Source organism: Rhinoraja longicauda, chromosome 10 (assembly GCF_053455715.1).
Source record: "Rhinoraja longicauda isolate Sanriku21f chromosome 10, sRhiLon1.1, whole genome shotgun sequence".
NCBI lineage: Eukaryota > Metazoa > Chordata > Chondrichthyes > Rajiformes > Arhynchobatidae > Rhinoraja > Rhinoraja longicauda.
Genome location: NC_135962.1, coordinates 3,678,490 through 3,697,075, shown reverse-complemented (window position 1 = coordinate 3,697,075; position 18,586 = coordinate 3,678,490). Strand labels below are relative to the sequence as shown.

The 18,586-nt window shown below is 45.4% G+C and overlaps 1 protein-coding gene across 1 annotated transcript in view; it reads right to left on the bottom strand.

The window, feature by feature from the left end:
• The window catches only part of map4k5 (mitogen-activated protein kinase kinase kinase kinase 5), a 126,584-nt gene that overhangs the window by 24,483 nt on the left and 83,515 nt on the right, over positions 1-18,586 (bottom strand). The window contains exons 16-24 of the mRNA XM_078406074.1: positions 18,490-18,531; positions 17,627-17,675; positions 15,196-15,400; positions 11,087-11,166; positions 8,796-8,837; positions 7,496-7,580; positions 7,306-7,385; positions 6,259-6,319; positions 3,297-3,299 (exon numbers count right to left, since the gene is read on the bottom strand). Coding sequence (XP_078262200.1) covers positions 3,297-3,299; positions 6,259-6,319; positions 7,306-7,385; positions 7,496-7,580; positions 8,796-8,837; positions 11,087-11,166; positions 15,196-15,400; positions 17,627-17,675; positions 18,490-18,531 — 647 coding nt within the window. The remainder of the gene's footprint in view (positions 1-3,296; positions 3,300-6,258; positions 6,320-7,305; positions 7,386-7,495; positions 7,581-8,795; positions 8,838-11,086; positions 11,167-15,195; positions 15,401-17,626; positions 17,676-18,489; positions 18,532-18,586) is intronic.

The following is an 18,586-nucleotide window of genomic DNA, read 5'->3' as shown; positions in this document are numbered from 1 at the left end:
ATCTTTGCAGCACTTTGTGAGAGTGTGGTGTGATTTGAGGAGCAGCTAAGGGCAGCACCTCACTGTGGTGGAACAGCAGGGCTGGCTCCCCTCTGTGGGTCGGGCGGGCGGGCGGGCGGTCGGGGTGGGGGAGAAGAGGGCCTGGCTGCTGTCCAAGCCACGGGTCCAGGCAGGGATGGAACAATGACTGGAGCTCTCAGGCACTCCCATGGTCACGGTGAAGTACACACACCCTGGTTACCCGAGCCAAGCCAAGCCCAACACAACCCAATCCAACCATTTGTTGGGTGTGGTCTGCTCAGTTTCACGTTTGGGCCAGAGTTTAATTTTACACAAGGAGGTTCATGTCGATTCTTCAGAAGGATCATTCAAGATAAAAAGCCGACTCTCAAAAGAGCCAATAGAACAATCAAGATTTCAAGATCAATTTATTATCACATGTACCAATTAAGGTACAGTGAAATTTGAGTTACACAAATTTCACTGTACCTTAATTGGTACATGTGACAATAAATCTTTGACAGAATGTAGAAGGAAAGAAAGCAGTTCAATAAATGTCTGTTTTCAGTCTAAAGCGTGTTTGTGAGTCAATGCTGGCCATTGTTCAATATGTTCATGTTTGCCATGAGGGCAGGGTAACATTTAAAAATCTGCAGATGACACAAAAATGGGAAATGCAGTAAGCAACACAAGGGGGCCATGACAGTTTTGAGGTGGGCACTGGCTGGTGGATAGGGCAGGCCTGTAAACTAAATTCACCTCTTCAATGTAATCCTAACTTTGTTGCCTCCAGTATCGTTGGCGTGTCCTCTCGTTTACAAACAGAATAAATCACCACCCAAAACCAGATCCAGTCTGAAGAAGGGTCTCAACCCGAAATGTCACCCACTCCTTCTCTCCAGAGATGCTGCCTGTCCCTCTGAGTTACTCCAGCATTTTGTGTCTATCTTCAGTTGAAACCAGCAACTGCAGTTCCTCCCTACAAATCTATTTGCTCAATTCCTAACTCTATCTGACATTTAAATTGCACATTCATTGCACTTTGGGGTACAGAATTCCAATAATTAGTAACTTTCCGTGAGAACAAACTCCCTTATTTAGTGCGAATGGGCTTCCTGAGCCCACTCCACCAGGACAGACACCCTCATAGCATCTACCATCACCACTTTAGAATGGTACGTTTCGACAGAATTATTCTCCTTCAAAACTTGGGAACGGGTCCATTTCTCAACACCTATTTGTTTCCTGTCTCCACAGCAATGACATTGTCCCTGAAATAAGATCAACACTTACCAAAGCCCAGTAGGTGTAACATGGAGCAGAACAGCACAGGAATAGGCCCGTCAGGCCACACTTCCATGCTGAACATAATGCCATGATAAACTGACCTCATCTGCCTGCACGTGATCCATATCCCCCCCGTTCCTGCACCCCATGTGCTTATCTAAAAGCCTCATAGTCCACTGTCGTATCTGCCATCACCACCGCCCCTGGCAGCACCTTCCAGGCCCCCACTCTGCACACCCCCCCCCAACCTTAAAGTTATGCACTCAAATCCTTGACATTATATCTGTAGCAGGGCGTGTTTGCTTACACAAAGCTTGACCTTCCATTTACCCCTTGTTTACTGGCTGCATTGAATGCCAACTGAGCCTTTCGTGCATGAGAATACACACATCTCAGAAGGGCAACGTTCACTACCCTCACACCATTTAAGTCACATTCTGCTCTTCTATTCTTGCCGTCAAAGTTGCTATTGAGGGCGTGCAGCGTAGGTTCACTAGGTTAATTCCTGGAATGGCGGGACTGTCATATGTTGAAAGACTGGAGCGACTAGGTTTGTATACACTGGAATTTAGAAGGATGAGAGGGGATCTTATCGAAACGTATAAGATTATTAAGGGGTTGGACATGTTAGAGGCAGGAAACATGTTCCCAATGTTGGGGGAGTCCAGAACCAGGGGCCACAGTTTAAGAATAAGGGGTAGGCCATTTAGAACAGAGATGAGGAAAAACTTTTTTAGTCAGAGAGTTGTGAATCTGTGGAATTCTCTGCCTCAGAGGGCAGTGGAGGCCAATTCTCTGAATACATTCAAGAGAGAGCTAGATAGAGCTCTTAAGGATAGCTGAGTCAGGGGGTATGGGGAGAAAGCAGGAACGGGGTACTGATTGAGAATGATCAGCCACGATCACATTGAATGGCGGTGGTGGCTCGAAGGGCCGAATGGCCTACTCCTGCACCTATTGTCTATTGTCTATTGATAAGTAGACGTGAGAGAGGATGTTGCTGAAAGTGGATAACCTTGTTTTCCCACAAACAGCTCATATGGTATTTGTCCGCCCATTCACCGTGACTGTACAACCCCCCAGTCCTCCTCATGTTGTGTGACGTTCACGTAGTGAAGCTACATCTGAACACAGGCATGTGTTCACACCGACCAATGTACCGATAACAGGGAGAGAGGGTAACCATGCACACTAAACTAAAAGTCAAACTTTGGGACAGGAAATAAGAGTCCTGCTCGAGACTGAAACAAAATACCTGTAATGTGGGTCAGCTCACAAAAGGCATTTTAAAATCCAACCCATTACTAAGAATTAAACAAAGACAGAAGGAAGGGATCATGAAAAACAGAATAGAGCGTATTAGGATGAAGCTGATGTGAAAAACAATCAATGCTGAGTGTTGGTATCTCTAATGGAAGGATATCAACACTGAGCATGGATCGTTAGTCCCAGCAACTCTTGGTTCCTGAAGAATAAACGCAGCACTCCTTGGGAAGGACAAAGCTGCAACGGTGTACTTGTAAAGACACAAAAAGGTGGAGTAACTCAGCCGGCCAGCTTTATCTTCGGTTTAAACCAGCATCTGCACAGTGGCGCAGTGGTAGAGTTGCTGCCTTACAGCGAATGCAGCGCCGTCGAATCAGGTTCGATCCTGACTACGGGTGCTGTCTGTACGGAGTTTGTACGTTCTCCCTGTGACCTGCGTGGGTTTTCTCCGAGATCTTCGGTTTCCTCCCACACTCCAAAGACGTACAGGTTTGTAGGTTAATTGGCTGGGCAAATGTAAAAATTGTCCCTAGTGTGTGTAGGATAGTGTTAGTGTGCGGGGATCGCTGGGCGGCACGGACCCGGTGGGCCGAAGTGCCTGTTTCTGCGCTGTATCTCTAAATCTAAACTCTAAATCTTCCTACACAAGACGCATTTCATACTGTGCTTGGGTAGGTGAACAGTTAAAGGTTTCACATTAAAGCAGGCACATTAAACACAGTGAAGACTGAAAGTCTGATTACCTTCTGTCCCATTGATCAGTGTGGTAAGGAAACAGAGCAAAGCCATTGTGCAGAGAGAAAAAACAAAAGACATTTGATTAGGTTCACACACGGGTATTTGGACAAGCAGCTGCTACACACAGTAAATTAAAAGTCACATTAATCTACAAAGAACAGATTTTAAGGTCATAAAGATACAAGACTATTTATTTTGCTTCAATTTCCCAGATACATTTCTCAACTTTCTCTAACTGCTTAACGTGGCACACCGTGAACAATGGGCTGTCTTTGATTGTACCGAGCGAGGACTGTGCTTTGCACTGGTATCGGGGTATTCATTTATTGATTTGGTATATTTTATTATACCCGTGAGCAGCGTTTACAGGCCTGATGGGCTGCTGCAAATAAGACTTTCATAGTTGGTTTTAGTACATATAACAATGAAACAATCTTTACTCTGTCTTGACAATCATATCCAAAACAAATGTGAATCTCTGAAGGGTATTTGAATGACAGAGTATCAGCAGATATGAAGAATATATTTTAGTTGTCATTGTAAACTGATAGACAAAGGCCGAGTGGCACCCTGCAATAATGTAATAGTTCAGCCCAATTCAAACGGCGCCTTTGTTCCCATGCTTGCCCCCTACATTACGCACTGCCCCTGCCTGCCTGCCTGCTGCATCTGATGGTGTGTGACGTCTCCCACAGCTCGGCTATTCTGCAACCGATACCCAGGGCAATCTCATCTATTGCATCCGCTCCTCCAGATGTCAACTTATTTACATCGGCGAAACCAAGCGCAGGCTCGGTGATCGCTTCGCTCAACACCTGCACGGTCCGCGTTGGCCAAACTGGTCTCCCGGTGGCCGAGCACTTCAACTCCCCTCCCATTCCCAGTCTGACCTTTCTGTCATGGGTCTCCTCCAGTGCCATAGTGAGGCCCACCGGAAATTAGAGGAACAGCACCTCATATTTCGCCTGGGCAGTTTGCAGCCCAGCGGTATGAACATCGACTTCTCCAACTTTAGATAGTTCCTCTGTCCCTCTCTTCCCCTCCCCTTCCCAGTTCTCCCACTGTCTTCCTGTCTCCACCTATATCCTTCCTTTATCCTTCCTTTGTCCCGCCCCCCTGACATCAGTCTGAAGAAGGGTCTCGACCCGAAACGTCGCCCATTCCTTCTCTCCTGAGATGCTGCCTGACCTGCTGAGTTACTCCAGCATTTTGTGAATAAATACCTTCGATTTGTACCAGCATCTGCAGTTATTGTCTTACACTACCCAGGGCAAGCTCATTGCATAATGTGTGATTCATAATACATGCCAGAGTTTGTAGGAATGATGGCTCTTGTCCCTGCAGTGCAAGCGGATGTCTGATAACAACTGCTTTCAGACATTGTGGATGCAGGGACTGAAGTGGCTTCGATAAAGAATGTGTTCCGCATGTGTGTGGAGGGGTTGCAGGGTTAGGGACACACACCCCACTCCTGTCCAGTCAGGGTCATGTATTAATATTTAGTGTGGCTCATTTCAGTTCATCTTGGTCCAGGTATCCACCTTTCCAACCTTGTTGTGAGAACCCTAAACATGTTGAATCCACGTTATCACTGGGTAACGAGGAGCCATCCATCCTCTTTACATTTGCCCCTCTTACACAGACAACTGTCCAGTGCTGCCCTGGCTGACATCTCACCCCTGGCCTGCCCTCTCAATGTACTGGATCACACAGGCAGCAGCTTCCTTGTCTGTATTGGGGAGCGTTGTCTGACAAACACACACACTAATGGAACTAGTTGTGACACACATAGCATTTTGGTAAAATACTAAACAAACAAACAAACAAACTGTGAGGGTAGACACAAAATGCTGGAGTAACTCAGCAGGTCGGGCAGCATCTCGGGAGAGAAGGAATGGGTGACATTTCGGGTCGAGACCCTTCTTCAGACTGATCAGACCCGAAACGCCACCCATTCCTTCTCTCCCCAGATGCTGCCTGACCCGCTGAGTTACTCCAGCATTTTGTGCCCACCTTCGATTTAAACCAGCATCTGCAGTTCTTTTCTAAACAAACTATGAGATTCATTCAACAGTTTTGTTACAATGCCTCAGGTCTTCCCAAGACTTCTCAATCTATTTCAATGTTCCTGCCTTGATTCACAGGTTTAGGTTTATCAAGGTCACGTACTGAGGTACAGTGAAAAGCTTTGTCTTGCATGCTATCCAAACAGAGCAGGTATACCAGACATGTGTACCATCCAAGCAAAAGAAACTAAGTTTTAATTTTGCTCTAAATAAAACTCAAAAACAATTTTCAGTGTATTTATCAATAAATCAGGCATATTGAGACATGCACTTAGAAGGCTTATGTAAAAAGCAGAGACAAAAGACAGCAATAGTCTGTACTCAAGAATACCCAACCACACAGCCTAGTGGCTCAAAACGCCACTCAGCTATTCCAAGACGTAGTCTGAAAAGAAAATGGCCACCACCAACACAACAAGTAATTTAAGATACATTTATAGCTCCTCCAGTCTGCAGATCACAAACCAATCAAAGCAAGAGCTCTAAAATGGGAAGGTTGATAATTCCTGAAAAGGCACTGGTAAACCAGGTTCCTACGAGCCTTGGCCTGCCAGAGCACTATCGGGACGATGTTGGACTATAGCAGGGGACATTCACGGCTACACAATGCCTCGTTCACATTACAGAGCTATGTTCACAGGGTCACTGTACATCAATATAAATTATGGAGATACCAAACAGCTCAACATCAAAAAATCAGCTGCACATTGTCTTTAAATTGAAACAAAAAAAAGTGTATATTATTTTCATGGAAAGTGAATTAAAGTGCCTTTATAAATCACTAATTTGGCCTTTTAAAAATAATTTTGTTGAGCAGCAGGTAAAGCAACGACACGATATTAAATTAAATGGTAGAATGCAACTCGTTCCCATTCTGGGGCTCAAGTTGAAGGATACATACCTGATAAAGACATTAAAATGTTATTGATCACATACAGCCATGTGCATCTTCTGGGGAAAAGCTGGAAAATAATTTGCAGCAACATGAATTGGAAGCGTTTATGAATTGTTAAATAACATTATCAAATTGAAATGGGTCACCCATCCCATTCCACAAAATATGCCATACTCTACAGCCCGACACTGCAGCACATCAAGAGGGCAGATTCAGTAAACATGGACAATAGGTGCAGGAGGAGGCCATTCGGCCTTTCGAGCCAGCACCGCCATTCAATGTGATCATGGCTGATCATGCAAAATCAGTACCCCGTTCCTGCCTTCTCCTCATACCCACTGACTCCGCTATCCTTAAGAGCTCTATCTAGCTCTCTCTTGAATGCATTCAGAGAATTGGCCTCCACTGCCTTCTGAGGCAGAGAATTCCACAGATTCACAACTCTCTGACTGAAAAAGATTTTCCTCATCTCAGTTCTAAATGGCCTACCCCTTATTCTTAAACTGTGGCCCCTTGTTCTGGACTCCCCCAACATTGGGAACATGTTTCCTGCCTCTAACGTGTCCAACCCCTTAATAATCTTATACGTTTCGATAAGATCTCCTCTCGTCCTTCTAAATTCCAGTGTTTACAAGCCTAGTAGCTCCAGTCTTTCAACATACGACAGTCCCGCCATTCCGGGAATTAACCTAGTAAACCTACGCTGCACGCCCTCAATAGCAAGAATATCCTTCCTCAAATTTGGAGACCAAAACTGCACACAGTACTCCAGGTGTGGTCTCACTAGGGCCCTGGACAACTGCAGAAGGACCTCTTTGCTCCTATACTCAACTCCTCTTGTTATGAAGGCCAACATTCCATTGGCTTTCTTCACTGCCTGCTGTACCTGCATGCTTCCTTTCAGTGACTGATGCACTAGGACACCCAGATCTCGTTCTACATCCCCTTTTCCTAACTTGACACCATTCAGATAATACTCTCTCTCTCTCTCTCTCTCTCTAACTCTCTCTTGAAAACCATCCATAGTCCATCCTTCGTTCTCATTGTGCTTACCTGCTCCATTGAAGCCTCATGAAGTTCATTCAGATTTAATGTATAGATGCCTTCCTCGGTTCCAAAGATTAAGTACTGATCTAGTTTAACGGGAAAAAGAGATTATTCATCTATTTATTGCAAGACATAATGTGCACACTTCTGGTCACTAGCTCTAATGTCACAGCAGTCCCTGATCAAAGTTTGTCACCTTTTGTCTCCGGATGTATCCAAGAGGTAGCGCAACTTATCTTCAAAGGACATCCATCAAATACCTTTGTGAAGCAGGCTCCCATCTATTTGACATACAAAAGGAGTTGCAAAGTCAGAATCCAGATCGTATTAGTTAGTTTGCATTAAAAAGTTGAAAACAGCGCAAGATAAGTGGCTTTAATTGCCAACAATGTGACACGTGCCATATGACCATAATATAGTTTTGACCAATATGACCAAAACACCCTTGAATTTAACGTCAAAACATTTAATTGGCAACAGCATCCGTTTATTTCCATGCACTGGAGATATTCAAACTGCTGCTGTTCTCAGCTATGATTTGATGGGGGGGGGGGAGGGGTGAGGGGGGAGTGGAGTTTAAACAGAGGGTGGTGCCAATGAAGCAGAAATAAATGCTGGATCTTGACAGAGATGTGCTTTGTTGTGGTCTGCAGAGGGGCATTGGGCTGATCTCTGTGCCCCTGTATGATACAGGTAATGTGTACGGCCTGCATCTGTACTGGGCCAGGGTGGAGGGCCACTAGCACAGGCCAGTGAAGGTGGAGCTTCACTTGCAGGGGATCACTTTGATCCAGAGAAGGACAGAATCCGAGGAGGAGATAATGCAGGCAAAGACCGCCACGTCACTGTATATGTCAATGTGGGCAGCTTGCAGCCCAGCGGTATGAACATTGACTTCTCCAACTTTAGATAGTTCCTCTGTCCCTCTCTTCCCCTCCCCCTTCCCAGATCTCCCTCTATCTTCCTGTCTCCACATATATCCTTCCTTTGTCCCGCCCCCCTGTCATCGGTCTGAAGACGGGTCTCGACCCGAAACGTCGCCCATTCCTTCTCTCCCGAGATGCTGCCTGACCCGCTGAGTTACTCCAGCATTTTGTGAATAAATACCTTCGATTTGTACCAGCATCTGCAGTTATTTTCTTACACTCCACGTCACTTGGAGTATCCACACTGGCACTTGACTCCCTGAGGCACAGATGACCATGAACCAAGTGCTGGTAAATGGGACTTGTTAGGGAGGCATAGGAAGGAACTGCAGATGCTAGTTTAAACCGAAGATAGACACAAAATGCTGGAGCAATAAATAGGCAGCATCTCTGGAGAGATGAGTGACTTTTCAGGTCGAGACCCTTCTTCAGACGAGGTCGGGTAGGTGCTTGGTGATTAGCACGGGCTTGGACTCTCTGCTGTCGGACTCCAAAATGCTTTATCTTAGTCAGTTATCCTGGTGTAATTAAGGGGCGGAAGCTAAACCTCCCAGAAAACGTTTCACTTACATGGACCTTTGGTGTTGGAGGGAGCCCGTTGGTGGCTGGTTTCTAGTACAAATGTTGAAAATGATTCAGAGGTTAAATGACGTTGGTGGGTACAAAACAACCGTGCAGCACGCTAAACACCGACACAACCAACATCATCTGCTCAGAGCTGGAGACTCCACATAGGAGACACACGGTTGCCCAGAGACGAGCACAACGTATCTGCCCACGACTCCATTTGATCCAGGGGGAAAGAGCTGGGGGAACAAGAACGCAGCAAAGTCATCCTTTCCGGCAACAGATGCCATTTGTGTAGGGACTCTACAGTAAAAATAGGGGGAACTTGTCAGTGTTACCAAACACGACTGAAGGGGATACGAGGAACACAGGAACATGTGTGGTTAAGAAGATCGTTTTACACATCTGAAGGAGGGCAGTGAGGCAGAGGGAATTCAAGCACATAGGGTTTGACAGCTGAGGGCATGATGGATGAGATTACATCTTGCCATGAACTCGAGGTGAGAGGGTTACAACAGCACAGCTATCTCAGTGTTTTAGTTTAGTTTGGAGATACAGCGCAGAAACAAGCCCTTCGGCCCACCGAGTCCGCACCGACCAGCGATCCCTGCACACTAACACTACCCTACACACACCAGGGACAATTTATATTTATACCAAGCCAATTGACCTACAAACCTGTACATCTTTGGAATGTGGGAGGAAACTGGAGATCTCGGAAAAAAACCCACACAGGTCACGGGGAGAACGTACAAACTCCGTAGAGACAAGCACCCGTTGCCAGGATTGAACCCGGGTCTCTGGCACTGGAAAGCAGCAATTCTACCATTTGCGTGACAGTGCTGCCCTGAAGGCTGGAGTAGGGAGTAAGGCCGGAAGTAATTCCGGAAGGAGGGAGGGAGGGAGAGAACTTTTAAAGACGAGTTGCTGCTACTGGTATTGGGAACTGGTGTTGCTCAGGGAGTGGGTCTGATGGTTGCTGGGGCAAGATGGGAGATAGGACAAATGCCCCAGTGTGTGGAAGACACATTCAGAGCAGAATGAGAGGCAGGTAGGAATGCACTGCCATGGATAAGAGACGTTTAACAACAAAAGCAGAGGCACGGCAGAGTTAGGCAGCACGGCGGAATGGAAACAGGTAGCCTTAGTGATGGCATAGATACAGGATCAGAAACTTAACACAGGAGAAACATAACACCAGGATAAAAAGAGAAGAAAGGAGATGTGTAACAGGAGGAATTGTGCCTGAAACGTGGCGACTGTGAGCGGCCTAAGACATCTACTTTTACATTACAATTGTTGCACTTAAGCACTTAATGATTGTGCTTATGATGTTACTAAATCATATGCAACACACATAATTTTCCTGTCTCTTGGTACGTGACAATAAAGTACTTATGAATTATTAATGTCCTGATACCCCAAGTTGGCCTTGCACTATATTTTTGTTTGTTATTGCTGTCAAGTAACTTAGACATTTTTGCTACTTTGGAGACTCTACATAATTGGAGATGGTTGTGGCAAATAAATCATAAGCAACCCAAAGATAAAAGCTCTTCCCACTGTAATCAAGATCAGACAAACGCACTCTAACATGTGGATTGGATGATGTCGGGTAGTTATCAGTGGTGCAAAGTGAAAAGCTGGTATAAAGTGCGTCCGGCCCTCAGGCCGACAAGTTGTAGTCCCCGTGCCTGGAGTCAGTGCTGAATCCATCAGTGGCCCCCGAAGATCAGATGCTGCAACAGTAACACGGTCTGGAGGGTCCCCACCCAAAACAACCTCTGACCACCCCCTCCACAGATGCTGCCTGACCCACTGTTCCTCCAATACTTTGTGTTTTGCTGCAAATGTTAAGTTTATTTCTACAATACAATACAATACAATATATCTTTATTGTCATTGTACAGGGGTACAACGAGATTGGGAATGCGCCTCCCATACGATGCAATAAATCAATTAGCTAATCAGTATTAATTTAAACAACCCAATGAAAAAATTGTAACAGTTTTAAAACAGAATAAAGTGCAGGTAGATCTGTGCTGGTTCACTGTGCGATGTGACCATCCGGCTCAGCAGGACCGGTTCATGGCAGCTATGGCCCTGGAGATACTCAGGATACTGGGGATACTACATATTGTCTTTAGAAACAGCAAGAACCTTAATTAAATAATACCAGTAACTACATTCCATTTTTACTGTAATAACAACTGGCCACAGGTAGAATTTATAAATATTACGTCAAGAGATGCATGGATTTTACAAAACAGTTTGACAATTAGAAAGGAACGTACCGGGAAATCTCTCTTTTCTTTTCTTCGAGGTAATGCAGGAGGATGTTCAGAACTTTCATCGTTTAGACCCGAAGCACCTTCTGGAACATTTGAACAAATGCAAAACTTTTCACTGTAACCAGTAAGAAACCTTCTGACGGCAATTCAATCAAACGCTTAAGATTCTGTGAACATTTTATCAGCTGTGTCCCGAGGCAGTTCCACAGCTGAAAGCAGACCACTCGATCCCTTCCCCACGACTTGTCACAATCAGTAATATCTACGTTGAACAATATATGTTGAACAATATGTTGAACACCTACTACAGCTTACTTATCATACAATCAAGGTGGTTTTCAACTTACAAAAGGCAGGGCATACAAGTTATAACGCTGCTTCCAAGATGGCGCCCAACCCAGGTGACTTTTTGTGTGTGGCCACAGAAGCAGATCTACACTCGCACATTACAATTGCTCCACACTCTTAAATCTCTACTCCTGCAGCAACATTTATTACTTTAACTATGGCCATCTTAATCTATTCCCTAGTCATGTATCTGTACACTGTAAATGGCTCAATTGTAATCACGCTGACTGGTTAGCACGCAACAAAAAGCTTTTCACTGTACCTCGGTACACGTGACAATACACTAAACTGAACTTATTCATTTATATATGTTAATTACCCAATATGTAAATCTACTTGATTTAATATATGCCAAGATATTAAAAAAATGTTTTAAAAAATGGAGTGATTTATTCAAGGTGGGCTATTAGATGAACAAATTACAACATTGTATTCATTGGCATCACTGCTCTCCAGAAAATCATCATTTTTGTCACCACTGACTAAACCACAAGCCATTTAATGTGAAAATCATATACAAACACTGAACATCACTGGTAGAACCAGAATTTAATGCTTGGAATTCTTGCTATTGAGGGAGTGCAGCATTAGGTTCACAAGGTTAATTCCCGGGATGACGGGACTGTCGTATGTTGAAAGATTGGAAAGACTGGGCTTGTATACACTGGAATTTGGAAGGATGAGAGGGGATCTTATTGAAACATATAAGATTATTAAGGGATCGGACACGCTAGAGGCAGGAAACATGATCCCGATGTTGGGGGAGACCAGAACTAGGGGCCACAGTTTAAGAATAAGGGGTAGGTCATTTAGAATGGAAATGAGGAAAAACTTTTTCATCCAGAGAGTTGTGAATCTCTGGAATTGTCTGCCTCAGAAGGCAGTGGAAGCCAATTCTCTGGATGTTTTCAAGAGAGAGTTAGAGCTCTTAAAGATAGCGGAGTCAAGGGATATGGGGAGAGGGCAGGAACGGGGTACTGATTGTGGATGATCAGCCATGATCACAGTGAATGGCAGTGCTGGCTCGAAGGGCCGAATGGCCTACTCCTGCACCTATTGTCTATTGAAAAAGACTCATGGTGTAAAGAACAAAGGGATTTATGCACATTTAAGAGACTTAAATGTACAGGGGGTCCATCAAACTGGAAACAGCTACACAGCCGCAAAGTCCAAAAGACTAGATGCGTGCCTTAAATATAAATTAGCAACACCTACACAAACAAGTATTCAAACTTTACTATGATACTTAGGTTTAGTTTAGTGATCCAGCGCGGAAACTGGCCCTTCGGCCCACCAAGTCCGCACCGACCAGCGATCCCCGCACATTAACACTATCCTACACACACTAGGGACAAATTACATTTAAACCAAGCCAATTAACCTACAAACCTGATTTTGCATGAAATCCAACTGATCCCACCATTTTGCAAGTAATGTACTAAAATAGAAGCCATTTCATCGGCACAGTATTGGTCTCTGGATGGCAGTTAATTAGAAACAAAACCACTTCTTCATGGTCTGAGCTGGGAATATTGAGAGTGACCAGTGGGATTGCAATAGTGCTGGTGATAGACAATAGACAATAGGTGCAGGAGGAGGCCATTCGGCCCTTCGAGCCATTCAATGTGATCATGGCTGATCATTCTCAATCAGTACCCCGTTCCTGCCTTCTCCCCATACCCCCTGACTCCGCTATCCTTAAGAGCTCTATATGGGAACATGTTTCCTGCCTCTAACGTGTCCAACCCCTTAATAATGTTATACGTTTCGATAAGATAGTGCCAGCAAAGTTCCCTGCACCAGTCTCACTTTGGAATATGTGTAAGAAGGAACTGCAGATGCTGGTTTACACCAAAGGTGGACACAAAAAGCTAGAGTAACTCGGCAGGACAGACAGTATCTCTGGAGAGAGGGAATGGGTGACATCTCGGGTCGAGTCTCGACCCAAAACGTCACCAATTCCTTCTCTCCAGAGATGCTGTCTGTCCCGCTGAGTTACTCCAGCTTTTTGTGTCTATCTTCACTGTGGAATATGTCCCCTTTGCACTTGGATATCATTCATGTTGATTTCCCTCCCTCGATAGATTCACTGTGGGACTCAAATTGCTTCGTCAACTTTCAAGACTGAGTCGAAGATGTGTAGAATAAAGTGCAGGAAACGGGTGCGATAGTTACTGCATTGACGTCTCTCCTATTCACATGTCGAACTCTGAAATCCCCTTTGAACATCTTGAGTTTAGTTTAGTTTAGAGATATAGCACGGAAACAGGCCCTTCGGCCCACCGGGTCCGCGCCGGCCTGCGATCCCCGCACACTAACACTATCCTACACCCACTAGGGACAATTTTTACATTTACCAAGCCAATTAACCTACAAACCTGCACGTCTTTGGAGTGTGGGAGGAAACCGAAGATCTCGGAGAAAACCCACGCAGGTCACGGGGAGAACGTACAAACTCCGGGCGCTGCATTCGCTGTAAGGCAGCAACTCTACTGCGTGAGTTATTTTTGGGTGGCTTGTACACAAGACCTAGTAATTGAATCTATAACACCACAGAACCTAATGTGACCGGCGTATATTTGGGAAGTAAAAGGAAGCGTCATGGACAAAATGTGCTCCTCTGATAAAGAACATATAGTTGGACGGCCTAGGAGCTATGAATCGTGCACCAGTGTTTAGAGGGTTTTGGCTATAGGGCAAAAATGAGTAATTAATGGTCAGAATTAAAACTCAAAAGCAGTAACATTTAGGAATTGCAGGTCCTAATGATCCAACATTTGGAAAAAGGGTGACACCAGAAGCTGGAGTAACTCAGCGTCTCAGGAGAGAAGGAATGGGTGACGTTTCGGGTCGAGACCCTTCTTCAGACTGATGTCAGGGGAGGGGGTGGAACAAAAATAGGATGTAGTCGGAGACAGGAAGACTAGTGGGAGAACTGGGGAGGGGGAGAGGATAGAGAGGGGAAGCAGGGACTACCCGAAGTGGGAGAAGTCAACGTTCAAACCGCTGGGGTGTAAACTGCCCAAGCAAAATATGAGGTGCTGTTCCTCCAATTTGCACTGGGCCTCACTCTGACAATGGAGGAGGCCCAGGACAGAAAGGTCAGACTGGGAGTGAGAGTGGGAGTAGAAGTGCTGAGCCACTGGGAGATCAGGTTGGTTGAGACGGACGGAGAAGCTTCCGAGCTTGGTCTCGCCGATGTAGAGAAGTTGACACCTGGAACAGCGGATACAATAGATGAGGTTGGAGGACGTGCAGGTGAACCTCTGCCTCACCTGGAAAGACTGTTTAAGTCCTTGGATGGAGTCAAGGGGGGAGGTAAAGGGACAGGTGTTGCTTCTCCTGCGGTTGCAGGGAAAGTGCCTGGGGAGGGGGTGGTTGGGTGGGAAGGGACGTGTGGACCAGGGAGTTACGGAGGGAGCGGTCTCTGCGGAACGCAGAAAGGGGTGGAGATGGGAAGATGTGGCTAGTGGGAAAAACTGTTCAACAAATGCAATGCTGCTTATCTATTGATTGAAGATGGGCGAAAAATTATCTGCTTTTAAAATCACCCGTTGCAATGCGTAAGAGGGACCAATCCATTTAAGTTAAAAACCTATTTATATAATGGCGAGTAAAATAGAAGCATCACCCCTGACTGTGCAGATCAAATAAATATCTAGGTTCTGTGAGGTAAAACCCTTTCACACTGGCTTTCTTTACCCAAGTATCACACTCTAACTATGTGGATGGGAGAGATATTCAGCAGGCCTAGATTCCTTTACCTTGGTCACCGGCTCTGGTGTCAAGCAGCTCCGGGCTACTGACACTGCTGGAGAGAGACGACTGCAGCATCTCCGATTGGTACAGGGAGGTGGGAGTGCTCTGTCTCCTGGGCACAACCGATGGTCCATTCTTGGCACCAGCCTGCCTCTTGACCGTCAGTGACCTCTCTTCATCTGGAAGGTCAGAAACGCTGTGCATTCTCGGCTGAAACGGCAGAAGCTTTGGTTCATTCAACATCTTAAGCAAATCCTTTTCCAATTATGATAACAATCAATTGAGGAGTTATGCAAACAGTTTTACAAGGCGGTCACGGTGGCGCAGCGGTAGAATTGCTGCCCTACAGCGAACGTAGCGCCGGAGACCCGGGTTCCATCCCGACTACGGGCGCTGTCTTTACGGAGTTTGTACGTTCTCCCCGTGACCTGCATGTGGGTTTTCTCCCATATCTTCGGTTTCCTCCCACACTCCAAAGGCATGTAGGTTAAAGAAGTATAAGAAGATAACTGCAGATGCTGGTACAAATCGAAGGTATTTATTCACAAAATGCTGGAGTAACTCAGCAGGTCAGGCAGCATCTCGGGAGAGAAGGAATGGGTGACGAAGGGTCTCGACCCGAAACGTCACCCATTCCTTCTCTCCCGAGATGCTGCCTGACCTGCTGAGTTACTCCAGCATTTTGTGAATAAATACCTTCAGGTATGTAAGTTAATTGGCTTGGTAAATTGTAAAAAATATTGTCCCTAGTGTGTGTGGGATAGTGTTAATGTGCGGGGATCGCTGGTCGGTGCGGACCCGGTGGGGCGAAAGGGCCTGTTTCCGAGCTGTATCTCTAAACTAAACTAAACCAGCAAGTTTAGTTAAGGCAATAGGTTCAACTATTGATAGAAGATTAATCACCCTTTTTTTTAAAAACGGAGCTGGAATTTTTGCACAATCCTCACTGCCCCCAGAAGGTAGTGCATCACCTTGTTGAACCAACTGGTAGAAACATCCCACCGTGTTACTGTGCACGGAGTTGCATGCAGGGGACAAAGTAATAATAGAGATTTGTTTCAGGATGGTGACTGAGACTCAGAGGAGATCGTGGGGGTGGTGGTCTTGTCTAACCCCACCCCACTGTCGTGTAGTAGAAAGGATGGCCGCAGGGAAATTACCAGAGGATGACATGGAGTATCGAGAACAGTTACAGCATTTCCAGAAAGGTGATCAATACTCAAATTGAGAAATGGCGTGAATGGTGAGGTGGGAATGGCTGTCAAAGAACAGCAAAGTAGGGACATGAAGCATCTCAGTGTTTAACACAGCCACATACCCAGGCTTAGGTTTATTATTGTCATGTGTACTGATGCACAGGGAAGGGATTTTGTTGGTGTGCTATTCAATTAAATTACATGATACTATACATGAATACAACCAAGCCAAACTCAAGAAGAAAAAAGGTGAAACAAAGGGAAAGATAACAGAGTGCCGAATATTGTTCTCAGCATTGTAGCGTAATGGTCCCAGAGCAGAAGTCCCGTGTCCACAATGAAGTGGGTTTGAGAATCAGGACAGTACCCTAGCTTATTGAAGGAACATTCAGAAGCCTGACAACAGAGGCTGTTCCCCGAGTCTGGTGGAACATTCTTTCAAGCTGCTGCCCAACGGGAATGGGGAGGAGGGATTGACTGGGGTGGGAAAGGTCCTTGATTTAGGTCTGCTTCTTTCCTGGGGCAGCGTGGTGTAGATGGAGTCAATGACCATAAGCTGGCAATTATCTGAACATGCCAGAAGGTGATGAAGTTTCATGGCACAATTAACCTCAGCATATTCAACCACAAACACCATGAACGTTGCAGTTCATGCAGCAGTTCTCTCTCTGCAGTTATTTCTACGACATACTTTTTGACACTTGACGTAACTTAATGGGCAGGAGAAAAACTGCAGATGCTGGTATAAATCGAAGGTGGACAAAAAATGCTGGAGTAACTCAGCGGGTCAGGCAGCACCTCTGGAGAGAAGGAATGGGTGACGTTTCGGGACGAGACCCTTCTTCAGACTTCTGAAGTCTGAAGAAGGGTCTCGACCCGAAACTTCACCCATTCCTTCTCTCCAGAGGTGCTGCCTGATCCATTGAGTTACTCCAGCATTTTTTGTCTAGCTTAATGGGCATGCGATGAGCCTCGGCAATGACTTTAAAACTTAACAAATTGACTCATCAACTCAATGCAAACAGAAACCGATTAACATTTTAGTTTGACCCCAACCATGCTACAGCTAATACATTGGCAGTAAAATAGAGCTGGACTTAGATATTGTCTGAGGTAATACAAAACAGTACATTGGTTTAGAAGCAACAAATAGGCAGCTTATTCGCAAAGGGACTTCACCATGCTCTCCTTTAATGCAAAAGTTAACCATTGAGAAAGTGTGCCTGGTAAACAGACTCACCTTTGGTGGAAGCGGAGGGGGAACCAAAACCGCTTGTTTAAGTGTGGACCTTATGGAAAACAACAAATGACATTGATCAAAGCAAATAGCCAGTAAAATAAATAGCTGAAAAGTGTGAATTAAAACTAAAGATAATACCCCACAAATATCAATTCAATTGATCAGCAACATTATCTACAAAGGGAATATAGCTGTAGTTATTATTCCATTAACCCAGAGATACAGATTCAATGCTTTTAATGGTTTCTTTATTATCACGTGTATGCAGGTGCAGCAAAATACTTTTTTTGCATACAGGTCAGCAAGAATATCGCCGCACACGCGCACAATCCTCCGGTTAGCCCATGGAGTCAGAGTCATACAGGGTGGAAACAGCACCTTTAGCCCAGCTTGCCCACACCGACCAACATGTCCCATCTGCACTGGTCCCATCTGCCTGCGTTTGGCCCATATCCCTCGAAACCCGTCCTATCCATTCACCTGTCCAATCGTTTCTCAAATGTTGCAATAATCCCTGCCTCAACCACCTCCTCTGGCAGCACTTCCATACACCCCCCCCCCCTCCTTTGTGTGAATGACCAGAATTTACAGAACAGCCCACTGTGTCTGTATGCAAGTGGCGCCATTTTAGTTAACTGGAGAAGATTAACTGGAGAAGCAAGTTCAAATACACCAATGCAATTAGGGAGTTTAAATGCAGGTAAATATTAAAGACGGCCTGAGTGATCCATGATGAGGCGTGGTCCCCCCCCCCCCCCCCCCCCCCCCCCCGGCCGGTCTTCTGTCACTGTTGCTGAATCTAACGTTTGCATCTTTCTACCCAACTGCATTATTTTCAACAATCTGTATTGAAGGGTGCTTACAGTTCATTGTCAACATCCTCCTCTTGTTGCGCTGGGTATTCCCTGAAAGAGTGAATCAGCATTTCATTGTATCTATACACTAAAACTCTCGTTTGTT